The sequence below is a fragment of the Cynocephalus volans genome, chromosome 1 (assembly GCF_027409185.1).
Source record: "Cynocephalus volans isolate mCynVol1 chromosome 1, mCynVol1.pri, whole genome shotgun sequence".
In the NCBI taxonomy this organism is placed as follows: Eukaryota; Metazoa; Chordata; class Mammalia; order Dermoptera; family Cynocephalidae; genus Cynocephalus; species Cynocephalus volans.
Window position 1 is genome coordinate 240,873,292 of NC_084460.1, and position 17,594 is coordinate 240,890,885.

General features: G+C 34.9%; 1 protein-coding gene across 3 annotated transcripts in view; it reads left to right on the forward strand.

Annotated features, from left to right (window-relative positions):
- MAP3K20 (mitogen-activated protein kinase kinase kinase 20) overlaps window positions 1-17,594 on the forward strand; it is a 170,156-nt gene that overhangs the window by 116,977 nt on the left and 35,585 nt on the right. For 2 of the 3 annotated variants that reach the window (XM_063080742.1, XM_063080733.1), the window contains exons 10-12: window positions 737-843; window positions 7,890-8,025; window positions 11,663-17,229. In XM_063080742.1, the coding sequence (XP_062936812.1) occupies window positions 737-843; window positions 7,890-8,025; window positions 11,663-12,043 (624 nt within the window). In that variant the 3' untranslated portion in view covers window positions 12,044-17,229. Of the gene's footprint in view, window positions 1-736; window positions 844-7,889; window positions 8,026-11,662; window positions 17,230-17,594 lie in introns of those variants that run through there. The other variant, XM_063080751.1, reaches the window with a different exon arrangement.

Consider the following 17,594-nt stretch of genomic DNA (forward strand, 5'->3'; position numbering starts at 1 on the left):
TATCTTTCTCCATGTTTGTTTTAACTTTTTGTCTCAACCTTGGCTAGAGTCTAAAGAGATAGACTAGTGTAGTTGCTGCTAGCTAAAGACATATACTAAACCACTCCTTTTTCAATTTCTAGTGAACTGTACCTTACAGTGTCCTAGCACTAGAACTGTTTTACAAGGTAGAATAAACATTGAGAACAGTAAAGTTTTGATGGCTTTAAAATTGGGAGATTTTTTGTTCTGACCAACTGATTTGGGAAATTTTATTAGTTTCGACAGGTTGATAGGTAGATATTTCCCCCAACATTTTATTATAAAAATTTTGAAGCATACAGAAAAGTTTAAAGAACTTTACAGTGAACACTAGCATACCCATTACACAGACTCTACCATGAATTTTTACTAACTTTATTGTTTAGATAGATTTTGAAAGGACTTAATTTTTTTTTTAATGATACCTAAAAGAGAATTTCTCTCTTTATTTGGAGAAAAACCACTAATTATCTCAACTTTAGTCCACATGATAGAAAAACATCTGAATCTGTTTTTATGAATAATTAATTGAAAATAAAGAATACGATTCCCTTAACCTGAGTAATCTGATGGGGATAAAATAACTGAGTCAGGACATTGTATCCTGTCTTATTTTGTTATGATCTGTTGAGCTTATTACTACCTACATTTTCTCTTAAAGATCTCCTTTCTTTTTTAAGTTCCAACAAGTGATTGCTTATTTTCTCTTCTTCAGAAACGGCCATCGTTCAAGCAGATCATTTCAATTCTGGAATCCATGTCAAATGACACGAACCTTCCTGACCAGTGTAACTCATTCCTGCACAACAAGGCAGAGTGGAGGTGAGTAGCCTTGATGCTGGGGTGACAGCCTCTGGCTTCGAAGGTCCATGACTCGCCTCAGTGAAGAAGAGAACCAAAGGCCTTGATGACAGTACTGATTTCTAAGCAGAGCTTAGGAGAAAAACACTTTTTAAAGATTTTAAAGGTCTGTTTCATCTATTTCTATTTCAGTCCTCCATTTCTTATGTAAGCAAAAAAGATTGTTTCTCTTAGCTTGTTGCCTTATTGTATGTCTAAGTTTTTGGAAAGAATATTGGAATCATATCTTCTGAGACAGAAGATGATTACCAGACAGTTCTGTGTATACACTCTGTGTTAGGAAGCTTTGGCCTCTGTCCAGTAAGAAATAAGAATACTGTTTGCTTTGAAACTTGCAGGACAACCTGTTTGCTAAGTGGACAGAGCAGAGAGACTATAAAAACACTTTTAAAAGAAAACTTTGAGTATTATAAATCTTATCAAAATTTGTTAAATGTAAAACAAACTTAGTAATGAGAAAATTGGATGATTGGAAAAAGTAAGTCCAGGATAAAACATTTGAGCCAGGTCACATGATGCATGAATATAAATAGCATGTTTGGGAGCTAACATTATTCCTCCCCTGACTCAGCAGAGATTTTAAGTAACTTCATCTCTGCTCTTGATAGCCGTGGCAGTAACGTGATGCCTTACGCCATCTGCTGACGCCAAATGAGTACTGCATGCACTTTGAAAATGACTTGAGTTGTTTACTACTGTTATCAGACATTTCTTTGGGCTTTATGTTTGATTGATGTTTTGTCATATCCTTATTTATTTTTATTCCTTTGAATATCTATCTAGGGTCAGTGAGTTAAATGAATATTTAGGGATTCAAAAGTAATACTGTGAGCTCAAGCCTAGACACAAGGGACTGTTTTTCTGGGCTAAAGTAATTAATAAAACAAAACACATAAGTAATATTTGTTTCCTACAGTAATAGATTAGTGCACATCTAATCAGATAGCTCACCTTTAAAATTCATATATAGGTTCCCATTACTCTGAAGACAAAGACCAAAATATTTAAGGCTCATGAGACCTTCTGTACTTTTGCCTTACCAACCTCAGAGCATCATTCTGCCTCTTGATTTCTGGCTTTCGGTCCCTTAACAGATACATATTTCTTCCCATTCAGGGTCGTTGAAAATGCACTTTCCTGTATTTAAAACTCATCCTATATCAGCTGTATACCACCCCTAATACTCACACCCCACCTTAGCTCCTGTTCATCATTCAGATAGCAGCTAAAATAACATGTCTTCATGGGAGTGTTTCCTGACCCCAGACCAGATTAGGTTTCACTTTATGTGCTCTGAGAGCCTCTTCATAGCCTTTACTGCTGTTGGAATTAAGGAGTAGTTCTGTAGTTACTTGTTTAATGTGTGTCTCATTGACTAAAATGTAAGAGGGGCAGACAATCACTTTTGTTTATCACTGTACATACGGCATCTAGAACAGGCCTTGAATGCAGCAGTTGCTCAATAATATTTGGGGAGGGAAAGAAGAAAATACTATTGTGGTAATAATATAAAAAGGCATTATGATATTATATAAGAGAATATAAATATATAAGTTAATTTGTTTGCCATGACAAAAGTGATTCTTATATTCATTCATTCAGATATTCATTGCACTTCTGCTGGTATGAGAACAGCTGGTGCCATTCTAGGCAATGGGCTGTAGCAAAGAACACAACAATCCCAGAACACGTGGAGCTCTCCAGCAGGAGTTTCCCATGTTAAACTACTAAATATAAATATACAAATAACTATTTTATTACTGTTTTGACAAGTATTATGACAGACAAAGTACTGGATGTCTGAGAGCATATAACCATGAATCTGATCCAGTCTGAGGATATAATAAAAGGATTCCCTGAGGAAATGCTATTTGATCTGTTATCCAAAAGATTAGTAGGATTTTAATGCTAGTATTAATACCCTTGATATAGGGAGTCTTTTAAAATATGTCAACAAAATCAGAAAACAGGAAGAAAGTTGGTAAGTTTTCTATATAAAAATTTAAAATCTTCATATGTCCAAAAGCACTACTCATTATAAATAAATTTCCAAGACAAATGACATGTTGTTGCAACTTTTTCCCTCTATAGAATAGGTCAGCAGTTCTCAAACTTTGGTCTCAGGACTCCATTACACTCAAAAATTACTGAGGACTCCAAGGAACTTTTGTTTAAAAGAGTTATATCAGTATTTACCACTTTGAAAATTTATAACTGAGAAAAATTTAAATATGTAAGTATTGATTCATTTAAAAAACTAATAAATCCAGCTTCTGCATTCTGCATACGGCACTATCACATGTCATGAAGCCTCTGGAAAACACTGCACTTGTGAGAGAATGAGAGTAGAAAAGGCAAATCCTGTCTTAGTGCTGTCCTGAAAACCAATTTAACCTCAAAAATCCTTTAAAGAGGTCTTGTGGTTTCCCAGACCACACATTGAAAACCACTGTGATAGACAAAGAGTTACTGTCTTTAAAATACCATTTTAATTAAAATGCCATACTAAAGGACATGAAAAGGCATTTCACAAAAGGGGAAATAAAATAGCTAATAAATATATAAAAAATATCCTACCTCTCTTAGCAATCAAATAAATACAAGGAAACATGATTTATTGAATGGGCAAAAATTTACATTATGAAAATATCCAATGCTTTCAGCTTTCTCATACATTGTGGGAAAATTCTACCTTTCTAGAGGACAATTTGGCAGTATAGATCAGAGGTCCTAAAAATGTTCATATTCTTTGTCCCAGAAATTCTACCACTGCCACTTTATTCCTAAGAAAACAAATGGGAAGGCTGTCCAAAAATGTGTGGATACTTGTTCAGCAAAGCGTTGTTTAGAACTGTAAAACTAGAAATGGCATAAAGTGCAATAAAAGGGGAATGGTTCTTAAAAATATCTCCATACAGAATAATATGGAGCCATTCATGATAACGCAGATCTGATAAGTGATTTAAAAATAGAGGCTAGAGTCTAGTTTGTTAGAATCATTTTGTTTTTTATAAAATATATATTTATGTGTATATGTATGTGTACAAAGAGAAAAGTATCAAAAAAATTAGTGTTATCACTGAGTAATAGGATTATGGAAGAGTATTCTTTATTTGTATATCTGTATTTTGTACTTTTTCTGCATTAAACCTGGTTTAGTTGAATGATGAATTTAATTTTTAAAATGCTTCAAGGTGAAAAATGAGAATAAAATTGGTAATAGAGAGTGGGAAAGAAAAGAGGAAAAATACATGGATATATTTTATTTAAAGGCATACAGTTGCATAGGGTGCTTCCTCAGTGGCTCTTTCAGGGAACTGTTCATCCTGCCCTGAGAGCTCAAGAGAGAACATCTTTACCAGAACAGTAAACTGCAGTTTGAGAAGCAGCAAAGCTCTTTTAACTGAGCTTGGCAATTGGTTAAGAACATGGGCAATAATATTATTAATTATAATAATAATATACATCGTTGTCATTTACATTGTTTTTACCAGATGTATGTACTTCATTTGGTTTATCTCTTTTAATCCCCATGGCAACCCTAAATTATATCACAGATGCAAAAAAGGCCTACGCAGGTTGGGTAACTTGCCTGGTTCACATAGTACTGAGATGGAGCCAGTAGTGGAACCGAGGGGTCTGATCTGCTCTTGCACTCATGCTGTGCAGTGCTGTTACTGGCCTTGTGGCCATTGTCATGCCGTCTGCTCATTAGGATGCAATATTCACTTGACTAGATTTCTTTTTAGCTAAGAGAAGCATTACAGGACATGATTGTTTTAGATTATCATTAAGGCGAAAAGACTGCCTTGCCAAGTGCTGAAAAGAAGTATGTGTTTTAATCAGATCATCTGGATATTTCATAGGACAACATATTCAAACTACTCTTTTCTTTTCTCCAACTTTTGTCATGTGTCTGAAACCATGTGAGTAGTACCCAAGGAGTTTTAGAGGCACAGTAAAGTCTGTTTCCAATCCTGCTTTGGCATTTCTAGCAAATGATTGTCTTCTGGTAGAGCTTCCTTTACACATAGAACATCTATTTTTAGAAAATTAAATGATTATTCTGCAAATTCTTTTTAAAACTAGATTATTAAAAACCACATAAACTGTGTTCTTTCCTGGGAAGTAATAAGTGATAGGAAAGAAATCTAGTGTCAGACGTTTCCTTGCTCATCAAATCTTCAGCTTCTTTCTCCTCCTATTGACTTATTAGCAATAATGGAAATGAGCATTAAGAACAGGAAATGTGTCATCCAGCTGGTCATGTTTTCAATTTTCATTAACCCATGTGATTGTGTGCAGGCCTATAGCAGTCTGCGCTGAGTGAGCTATGTGGTGGTGTGATGAAGTGTTCAGATCTATGGCTTTAAATACTTGGTTGGTTGTTTTTCCTTGGTGATCAAAGTACTCTCACCATGTCATGCCTTCTTAAAAACAAAAAGCAGATATCAAAAAAATTTAATCTTGGCAATTTGGACATTAGCACAAATCATGTAATATATAACATTAAATTTAATATACATATTATGTATTTATCATGCAATATATATACTATATTGCTGTTTTTACAAGTTGACCTTTTATTTCAAAATAAGTTTCTGTCTAACAAAAGAAGATAATTACAGTTCATTGCCTGTTTTTGGCATATGGAAAATTCATACAAGTTGGAATCGACTTTGGTTGGATTTGATGTAAGAGAAAATCATTTTCATCAACTAAAACACTTAAACTATATTTTTAGAACAGGAAGCTAATATAAATGCATCAACAAATGTATTTGATGCAAAATAATGTACCAATAAAAGCAAAGAACAGCAAGGGGGTGCAGCTGTTTTTATGTTGTCCTTGGATTTGAGTTACCTTTCTATGGCACGTAATCTTGCATACTGTTTCAGATCCTGCGAAGGCGGGCCTGAAGGGACAGATTGAGGAAGAATATTTACTCAGCCAGTATTTGTTTCTGTCTCACAGCTTTTGGCTTAATTAACCGTTGATCTTTTTTTCCAGAAGGGCTCAAAATCTCAGTGGGCTCCCAGAGCTGGAAGTTGAGATGAACCCTTGGCTTAAATTACAAGTGAAATAGAATGTTTTGGTCATTTACCCTATCAAAAAGAACACCAGTAAGATCCTTGGCAGGAGAACTGGGGCTGGCTTGGCAGAAGCACTGCATAGATGAGCAGCCCAGGCCACTGCCATCTCCCACTGACCGTGCCCAAGGCGTCCCTGCCACCCACAGACCCTCTCATTGACTGAAGATGGCTCAGTCTTTTTTTTTTTTTTTGGTTATAAAAGTTTATCCAAAGTTTCTCCACATTGATTTTTTTTTTCTCAATCCTCCATTTAAAAAATAAAACCAAACTTTTTTTGTCTGTATGAATGGGCATATTTTTGTCAAAAGTATCAGGGATAAAATTTCTACTTTATGATACAATAATAATTCTGAAAGATTGCTGATTTAGTGCCTTTCTTTACAGACTGTAGTGTGACTTTACTTACATTCTGTTCTAATTTTTCAGATGGCACGAATAAAAGGGACAGAGTCTTGATATTAGTGGGTGACACAGAAGAGGCTTTTTATGCTTTATTGCTACCTCCCTTGCTCTGAGGTAGTTTTCAGACAAGCAGGGAAGTGTTGGGCCCTAATTCAGACTCACCTCAATAGCTTTTCCATGAGTTGGGTTTTGCCAGTTAATACCCAGAACCTTTTTGTTTTTATTCATTTACTTCTCATCTATAAAAGCATTGGAATAAACTGTCCACTTATTCTGACTTTCTCTGGTAATAAAAAGGCAGATGTTGGTTACATATATTCATGAACTTAGATCTGGGGGCTTCTACCTTCCACACTCAATGTCTTAACCACGATCATGCAGTCTGTCGTGCAGGCTGTTGGCAACACTCAGCAGCTGATCCACAGTACTACCTGTCTCCAGGCTTTTCCTCCTTCTGCATTCTTTTTTCTGTGTGCTTTCTTTAGCCTTTCCTTCCTTCCGCCCTCCCCCCCTCTGTTATCCTCTCATTCTCTCATTACTGTTGCTTATTTAAAGGCTCTTCAGAAACCCAAGGGAAAGAACTTCCAGTTCTCAGAGCATAAATTTAGACTTAAATGTTGTGACAGCCCTGAAGGAGAAAAAAGTTTGTGCTGAGCCTTCTTACTAGTTTCAATTTATATGAAGGAGAGGTTTCTATAACTGAGCATATTGTTCCAAGAGGTGAGGTTGGTTGGCCTATAGAGACTAAGGAGGGAACTTTTAAAAAAATTATTAAAGTTAAAAAGAACCTCAGAGTTCCTCTGGCGTGGTATTTCCTACGCTTGCCTGATTGTAAAAATTACCTAGGTCTTTTATTAAATAATGGAAATTTCTAGGCCCATCCAGCCCTGCTGAATTATGAACTCCAAGGAAGGGTCCTAGGAATCTGTTTTACTTATTTATGTATTTTAACAGGCTGCCCAGGTAATTCTTAGGATCAGGCAAGTTGGGAAGCCCTGATGTAATATAACCACCACCCCGTACAACTAAGGAAACTGAGTCGTGTTAAGCAGTTGATTGCTTGGGTTACTCAGCCAGTAAGTTGGTTAAAGTGCCATCTCAACCACTTATTAATGGTGTGATATTGATCACCTAACCTGAGTACAAGATTTATACCTGTTTCTTGAAGTTGTAATGGGAATAGGATGAGATAATATATAATAGTGCTTTGTAAACTGTAAAGAGGTAGATGAGTGTAAACATTTTTCAAAAGACTGAAACAGAACACCAGCTCCATAGCTTATGCTGCAGCCCAGAGGCTCTTCAGTGCTTTGTTGAAATATTTTGAGCTTATTTTTACAAACTAAAAACTACCTGTTGATTTTTAAGGATATGAAAGATTCCTTCTCTGGCAGTTTCCTGGTTGATTTAAAAACACAATCGTTAGTCTTTTATTTCATTTAGTGTTCTGATGGACCCACTAAGCATTTGCCATGTCTTAAGTTGAGACTTAAACCAGTTATCCCTTTGCAGGTGCGAAATCGAGGCAACTCTTGAGAGGCTAAAGAAACTAGAGCGTGATCTCAGTTTCAAAGAACAGGAGCTTAAAGAACGAGAAAGACGTTTAAAGATGTGGGAGCAAAAGCTGACGGAGCAGTCCAACACCCCGGTGAGTGTCCTCCCCTCCTCATCTTTCCCATTGCAGCCCTTAGAAGCCGTGGCTGAGCATGGCAGCATGGCAGCATGGCAGCTCTCCCCCGCCTCCTGCCACCTCCTCATTCCCTGCATTATGCCTGTGTGGTAAAGGGCCTGCATTTACACTCAAGTAGCATTTCTATCTAATTTCAATTAACAAAATGCCAGAAATTTAGAAGAAAAGCTTACCCTATTTCTGGTTTTTTCTTAAGAACTCCTATTCTGTCAGTGTGTTTGTAAATTAGAATTACAAAAATAAAATCCAATGTATTTTCACACCATCTGTTAAATCCCCAGAACATGTGCCTAAATACTGATTAACTCTTTATAAGCCATCTATAATTAATAAATGTAACTCCAAAGCAGCTGACTAAGAAAGTCTTTGATGTGTCAGAACTTAACCACGTCTTCCTTCTAAAATAGAGCTAACATAGAGCTAGACATATAAATGGCAAGCATTAATATACCTTACTCAATTTAGTGTTTTGATCATGGGCAGCAAAAGATTGGAAAAAGACTTCTCCCAGGACGAGCTTCATAATTTACTATACCCAGGAAGTATCTTGTTTTTTTTCCCAAGTCTTGTACTTAGAGGAATTTAAAAATTCTTTTTAAGGATTTTATAATTTATACACTAACCTTGAGCTTTGAGGATTTTACTATTTATACACTAACCTTGAGTTTACATGCTGATATGATATATTAAAGACTATTCAAATTTCAGTATTCTTTCCTATTTTAAATTACTTAACATTTTCAGGAATTAAATATAAATTTATAATGGGGTTTTCCAGGTGTTTTAATGGGCAATATTTGTACACTTAAAATCCTAAGTCATGGTAGATTAAAAGTAAACTCACATATTTTAAATTCATTTTTGATAGTTGCTATGGTGACTATGCCAAAAAATACTTACGTGCCCTTTATTTTGTGATCTTCAAAAATTTTTCTATCTTTAAGTCTTAATCTTGATTAAGTAGCCAATGCCTAGTTACAAAGTATTTTCCAATGTATAAAGAATAAAATAGTTTGTCTCCTTTTTCAACTTGTGTGAAGCAACCTGATATCCAAAAAAAAAAAAAAAAAAAAAGATACAGTGAGGTTAAATGTTTATTATCAGATCTAACTTTTTCAAAAATGACTTTATCTTGGGAATCCCAAAATAAGAATTGAATTGCTATATATATAAGACTATCATGGGACGTTAAAAAGGTTCCAAAGTTTATAAGTTCTGTGAATTTAACTTGGCTGTTAAGAAAGAAGTTGAGGGAGGTTTCCTGTTCTGGTTGAATTAACTCAGAAAGCATTATTACCCTAGGGGTGAGCACAGGAGCACTGTTTCTCCCAGGGCCGAGGAGGGGCAGAGGCAGGAGCAAGACTGCTCACTTGTCCCTGTAGCACCTCTTCTGAAGACAGAATTTTTTTACTTTGTTTTTTAATGCATTGAAATCTTAAGCTGTGAGGCACTGCATGGCTTGACTCTTTCTAAATGCAGTATTGTAAGAAAAAACTTTAACTACCTATTAGAGTTTGCTTTAGAACCTTTCTTCGGTTTATCGGCATTGGTTTTGCTAAGAAATTATGGGCTGCCTTGTGCGCATTATTGCTATGAATAACATAGTTGTGTAATAAATAATAAAACGCTAGGAGTGCTCAGCAGGTTGTATGCTTGCATTTTAACTCCAGAAAACTTTTTGTAAAGAACTGCTCTGAAGGCTACTATCTAACAACGGACAGCATGAAGCACAATCTCAATGAGATTTTCTTCTTTTTTTTTACTTATGAAGGCTAAGTTTTCTTTCTTTACAGTACTTGCTTTCAATGCCTCTTCTGCTTAGAGCTGGTATTTCTGAAGGAAAGAAAGTTTATGCTCAGGTGTTTTATAAGTAGGTATTTTCTTTTATCCTCACATCTAGTTTCTGGTTGACTTTGAGATTTCTGAAAGATAAAAAAAAAAATGAACTTTTTAAAAAGGAAGTGGCTAGAGGTTTAAATTTTTCTGTGTGTAGTTTCATCTTTTTTTAAAGTTTAACATTACGTAACTTAATAAAAAATTGTAATTGAATTAATTTCAAGGACACTGTTTTTTTTCCCTAAAACTACAACACTAATAAGAGATATTTTGGAAGATGAATTTCTCTATGCATAAATATGGATAATATTCATTTTTTAGTTATACTTGAAGCTTGATGTAAAAATTTTATTTCTTTCAAGATTAAAGCATATTTGAGAGATATTTGTTGAGATCTCTAGACTCTAATGTGAGGAAAAGTCCCTGAAAAATTAAAATAAATAAGCAACAAAGAGTTCCCAAGAGTATCTAACAATTGAAAACAAATCTGAGAAATTAGGAAGTTTGAGTACAAGGGAAATCATATCCTGTTTCCAGTGTTTAAAGATCTAAAGCAATTTTTTTCTTCTATATAACTAGTACTTTTTAGGTGAATTATGTGAAGTTGTTATTGAACTAACAATTCCAGAAGTCTTTTCCTAATAGAGTGAGCTATTTTTTAAAAAACTCACCAGCAACTTCAATTTAAAATTAGGAAATTGCTCCTAAATATTCTGTACCTTTATACCCAGAATATAAAGGTCATCCCACAGTTATATTATTTGTACATTATCATAAATTTATCCATATTTAAACCACACCAAAAATACAAGCCTTAATTTGCTTATTTCTTAAAAGAAGAGTAACATTCTCATGTCCTAATAGTTTTACCCCTGAAATGAATATGACCAAACATTTATGGGAATAGATTGGCTGTTCAAAATCATTATATAAGGTAGACAATAAATGTCTGCAACCACTGAGAGAAGGAGAATTCTTAGAAAAAACTTCTGTTAAAAGAAGGAAACATGAATATTAAAGAACAGAGAAAGCTAACAATGTAAATTAATACTCCTTTCCTTCCAGTTTTCACGTGTGTTTATGTACTTGTGTACAACTTAAATGTTAGAGATAGAATCTAGAATTTGTTCACAAGTGAATTACTTAATAATTTGAATAAAGAGTATTAGATCTGGCTGCAATAAATAATAAATGGAAGCAAGTGAATTCTACACTCATTTTTACTGTATAGTTAGAGTATTAATCTAGCTTAAAAAGTTGTTAACAACCCAAATTTCCCTAGAATTGTATTGACTATTGAACTGTTTTTATGCTTCCTCTAAGCTTTTCTTCTTCGGTACAAGGTTTCTTAATTTTTACTTGAGATTTAATTTCAACTTAATTTTTTTAGTATAATTATTAACTAAATATTTCCATGTGAAAGTGAAATTGGGAAAATTTAAGAGAAATCCTAAAAGCTATTTTGTTTTGAGCAAAATGAGGGCTTAAAACTTGCAACTTCCTTTCCATTTGAAATTTGGTGTGCTGTGGTGCTTTGCAAACTTTTGGTTGTGATTTATTCTCTCATTCACAAATTATGGCAAATATGCTAGAGCCAAATCTGCCATTAAATGAATTCCCAAATAATTCCCTACATTCACTTACTTCACTAATCATTTACCACCTGCATAGTACCAACTAATTTTTTGGTGTCTGTTTCCCTTATTTAAATTGGTCCTAATTTCTCTTTTTACTTCTGTCCTTTCTTCCCTTTTGATAGCTTCTCTTGCCTCTTGCTGCAAGAATGTCTGAGGAGTCTTACTTTGAATCTAAAACAGAGGAGTCAAACAGTGCAGAGATGTCATGTCAGATCACAGCAACCAGTAACGGGGAGGGCCATGGCATGAACACAGGCCTGCAGGCCATGATGCTGATGGGCTTTGGGGATATCTTCTCAATGAACAAAGCAGGAGCTGTGCTGCATTCTGGGATGCAGATAAACATGCAAGCCAAGCAGAATTCTTCCAAAACCACATCTAAGAGAAGGGGAAAGAAAGTCAACATGGCCCTGGGGTTCATTGATTTTGACTTGTCAGAAGGTGACGATGATGACGATGATGGTGAGGACGAGGATAATGACATGGATAATAATAGTGAATGAAAGCAGAAAGCAAAGTAATAAAATTGAAAATGTTCCAAAAAAAAAAACAAAAAAACAAAAGAAACTTACTGTCAGTCTATACAAAATCAGTAAGGAGGCAGAAAACCAAGCACTACATTTTTAGGCCAATCACATTTATATGACAGTGATTTCTTTATCAGTTTTACTTTTGATTTATTTTTGCTTACAGAAAAATGGGAAATTTAAGCAAAAAAGGTATATTTATGAATCAGCAAATGTGGTGCCTGTTTATAGAAATTTGTGATTCTATATACAATATAGCATTTTTTAACTGAGAAGACTTTTTTTAATGAATATATTTGACTTTATTTCCTTTATTAAATTGGTCAAGAAAACTTACATTTTGAACAAGCACTGTTAACTCCTAATTCTTCTTTGACACGATTCTTTTGTAACATACTACTTTTTTGTTGTTGTTATGGCAATACACTGTAATGTCAGAAATGATTGAAAGGGGCTACAAAATCCAACAACAAAAAAATTGAGATGAAAGAAGGTTATAACAAAATGTTCTTCAGAAATACCTAAAAGCTGAGAATTTTCAATTCTAAATAGCACAGCTACTCAAAGTAAAACCCGAGAAGTGTTCTCAGTAGTACATTTGAAGACGAAATACTCTAATTTGAAACCAGTAGCACATGTTGCAGGCTTTCATACCAGCGCTAGCCCTGGAAACTTCTTAACAACAACACACTGTCATCCAAGGCTTAGATTGTACTTTATACAAAGACAAATATATGGTCTTAAAGGGATGCTTCCAGGCATGCGAGTGCTGGGTACATGCCTGCTCTGCACTTCCAGTAAGGGGGTTATGTGTGGTTATTTGTTTCCCAGAGAAGCATAATGACCCTGGATTCTAAATATACAGAGAAATATTTTAAAGAGAAAATTAAATATTATAAAAGGAATAGTAAAGATAAGTTATCTCTATTTAGACAAAAACTCAGGCTGAAGGGTCCTTTCTGTATCAAATCCAGCCTTCCAAAGTTATCTTTTTTGGGGCTGGCTGGTTAACCCGGTTGGTTAGAGTGCAACCTTATAACCCCAAGGTCATGAGTTTGGATCCCCATACTGGGCAGCTGCCAAAAAACAAAAACCCTCTAAAGTTGTCTATTTTTTTTTTTTTTTTTTAACTCTTCTCAGTGTTGCTGGTGTTTTACAGAAGTAGATATAGATGCTACTCTGAAAACCTGGCTAACCAGAGGTATTTTCAAAGTATTATCACATATTTGTCGAAGCTTGTTTAAACTATAAAACACTGTTTTAAAAAATTACAAAACATTTGCAATTATATAAATAAAGGCAAAAGAGCAAAGTCTTTTTTCAGTCTAAATTAGCAAGCAATCTCATTTGACTATTAAACTGAAATACTTTTGATGGTTCTTTTTATGACTTCCTTTAAGAAAGGATATCATAGATATTATCTAATACCATTTCAAACTGTATTCAATCATAGAAAGCCTCTTGGAATTTGAAGCATTATATGAGCTGCCCCATTAAGAGCTGAAAAGTATGATGAAATGATCAATATGCTGTGCCAGCTTTTATTTGGAGAGAAATAACTAATATGTCCTGGGTATGAGATGGAAAACAGTGTCTATAGCGTAGTCATAAAGAGAGGGATCTGGAGTCTGATCATGATTCAGAATCCTGGGCCTACTTGCTGTACAATCTTGGGCAAATTATTTAATCTCTGTGTGTCTGTTTGCTCATCTTTAACATGGAAATAATAATAGTACCTGCTTCAAAGGATTATTGTGAGGATTAAAATAAATAATATATGTAAAGCACTTAATACAGTACCAGGCCCATGGTAAGTGGCCAGTTAATATTAGCTACTATTAATTGTGCCAATGAAAAGACACTGAAAAATAAGTGATTTCAGTAACCTTGAAAACTAAACTATCAATTTCAAGTGATGTTTGCTTAGTAGTATGAGATGAAATCGAAAGTAGATAGCTTTCAGGAAAGATAAAGACAACATTCTTAGAATGTAAGCTATACAAACAGATTTATTGTGTTGCTCTTTGAAAACTATGAGCCCTGGCCAGGTTTACCTGGTCTGAGGTGTTTGCAGGCAGTGCCACCACCCACAGACAAGTAAACACAGAGAGAGCAGGTAAACCTTTCCCCTAGAAGGTGGGTTCCCCACATACCCATTCTGCTACAGTTTCTTTGTCTGTACATGCTTAGATCCAGATAACATGCACACATAAGTTCTCAGACACAGGGAGGGACGTACCCCCTGACTCAAATCAGGCCACTCAAGCAGAAAATCTTGGGGTGGAACAGAAGGGACAGCTTGCCACTCTTGCCTTCCCAACATGCCCTGGGACTGTGGTCAGCAGTCTGAAGGGAAGAGCCAAAGACTTGGGGTTTAAAAGTTCCTGCTCATCTCCCCAGGCAAAGATAAAGTCATCCATTTAACAAATATTCGTTGAGCCCCTCCTCTGTGCCAGGTGCTCTTCTAAAGAACAGCTAGACGAAAATCTTTACACTTACGGAGCTTACATGCTAGTAAGCAGGGATGGACAATCCAACAATACAAATGCACTATATAATATGTTAACATTTGATAAGTACATGGTGAAAAATGAAGCAGGGAAGGAGGATTAATACCATGGAGGAGTGTTGAGGTTTTTAAAGTGTGGTCAGAAAAGGCCTCCCTGATAAGGTAGTATTTGAGCAAAGCTGAAGAAGGCAGAGGGATTTCTGTGGATAATTTCAGGATTTGTGTACTTTATGCAAGAATGCAAACCTTGCTTCTCATTTAAGAATAATTAGCAATAAATTTAGAACATATTAACTGAATGAAACTGACTTTCTTTTTTTTTTGGAATTTATATGTGAGTCCATGTGATTATACATAAAGTTTTGGTACATTAATAAAAGTATCCAAATAGGGCCAAAAAGAAAAGTAGTAGGACTCTATACCCTGAACTAGGTTTATTATTAATTAATATTTCCCTCATCTCTTAACTGCTGCTGTCTTTCTCACCAATATTCCAGAGATGATCATAGCTTAATATTCTACCATAAAGCAGGTGCAAGAGTTTAGAATATAGCAGAATTGGCCTAGCATTGGACTAGATTCATTCAACATTATAGTACTGGCTATTTTACTTTCTGTTCCAAATCAGTGTCCTTCTAGTGGTTTGAAAATATTAAAACATCCCTGAATTCTGAATCATAGAAACAGAATTTTATAGTGTTCTCACTCATTTAGACTCTATTGATTTTAAAAGGAAATGTTTAACCATATGCAGAATTTCTAATGATGATATTAGTTGTGCAGCTTCTAATTCACTTTTCAGATCAATTTTTGAAGTGGCAAATTATCAGTGTTGGATTTAATTACAGTTACTAGACTTACAAAAATGTACATTTAGAAAGAGGAGAATTAAAGAAAAACTGAAAAATTTAAGGTTTCAAAGTAAGAATTGAAACTCTAAATTGTGGTAATAATTGTCAGTCATACAACTGAAAATGTATCACCTTTCTTTTTTTTTTTTTACTCATAAAATTGATCCTGTAGAATTTGATAACACCCTACTAGTAGTTCTCAACTGGTATAGTGCTGTAACCTGATGGGGTTTGGGCATGCGGGGCCGTATTTTTGGTTGTCACGGTGACTGGTGCCTAGTGCCAGGAATGGTAACATCCCGCTTGCTAGAGACAGTCCCACTCAGTAAAAAGTTCCATCCAAAATATCACTAGCAGTGGCCCTTCCCCATTGAGAAACTTGTTAAACCTGGAAGTTTGAGTTCTTTGTCTAATTTTCCCCCCTAAACAAAATACCCAAGTAAAAAAAAAAAAAAAGCGCATTTTCAGAATTACAACTACACAATCTGAGTTTTGTAAGTTTGTGGCTTTATCTTAAATCTCTATTTGTGGAAATGGTTTCTTTCCCCTTAAGAATGCTGGTAGAAACTTTACAAAACAGCTAAATTCTCCCTGGGGGGGAGGGGGGTGTCACTTTCTTATACATTGATTCCACAATAAATAAAAAAAGAAAAACCTCATTGAGGTAGCTATAATTCTGCAAAGTAGCCACGTTAATAATTTAAAAGACCCCCTTTCCTCACAGAAAAAAAAAATTCTGTATTTTTTAAAAGCAGAATTACATTTTATATTTTATAGAATCAGTAGGAAGAGGCTGAAGGCACATAGCACACTGTTTTTGATGCTCTGGAAATGTCAAAGCATGGTTTTTAGCCAGTGATTTTTAATATGCAGTGGATTTGTTAGACTTAACACCAGCTGAGGTATTCAAACTTGATCCCCATTTAAAAAAACAAGAAACTAGGTGTGGAGGAAGGATTTAGGAGAAATCCAGAATCACTTCTCAATAGCATTACTATGTATATAGCTTTATTTTTCAGAGTTTTCATTAGAGTGGTAAGAGTTTTAAAACTTATTCTGAGTTAAATGTTGATTCTTTTTTTTGCTTTTTGTTACACTGGATTTGTTGTACCCTTTTGAAACTAGCAGAGTCTCACCACATATGTAATAGAGCATAATTTTTCTATAATCGGGCACCTTTTGCTGCTATTGAGTAAGACTGTTTTCTTGTTTAGATTTCAAGCATTGCCAGAGAAGAATCTGTTCTATTCTTTTGATTGTAGCATAGCCTGATAGCTATAGATGCAGCATTTCTATGATGAAAAATGTGTGTCTATCAGGAAATCTAGAGGACTCGCCACAAGTTTCAAGCACCTACATAAATTATATCGTGTGCAGAACAGTATACCTTTTAATGTCAGATACCATACACTGCACATATTGCTTTTGCACTCTCTTAAAAATTTTGTACTAAATAATAGAAAATATTTATATTCTTTGAGTGTGAGCTTTGAATAGATGGCATTATCACTTTGTTGGGTTTTTTTTAAAAAACAAGATCTTTTTCTCATTTATTCTATTGCAATGTTATTCTGAGCAAGTCCTATGCCAAATATCTTGTATAATGTTTGTATGGAAGATTAAATTTTACTTTTGTGTGGTTAGACTATTCAGTTACTGACTTTATAGTTGGAATTTGATATTTCAGCACAAAGTCCACAATGTATTCAGAAATCCAAGTTGGTGTCATACATTTCATTTTGATGTGAACTTTGCTTTCCTTTGTTCTAAGACTCCATTTTGCAATAAACGTTTTGACAGTACATGCCTTTGTTATGTGTTGCTGTGTATATAAGATCTTTGTTAGATTGGATTCCCAGCATCCCTTGAAGGAATCATTGTCACATGCATGCACATGAGTGTTAGTTAGCTTTTCTCTCCTGAAATCAATTGGAGTGTAAATAATGAGTTTGTAAAGTGGTGGGGCAGTCATGAAGTGGATTTTTTTTAATCCCTAAAGAAAGAAAGGCTTAGAACTCATCCTACAGCAGATACACTGATATGTTAACAAGGTACAGAAAACATTAAAAAAGTGGTAAGCCACTCTGTGGCTGGAGGTCATTAACTCTTATCCCCTGTCTTGCCAAATTCAAATCATCTTGATGCAGTGCCTGGCTCCAGCCTTCCT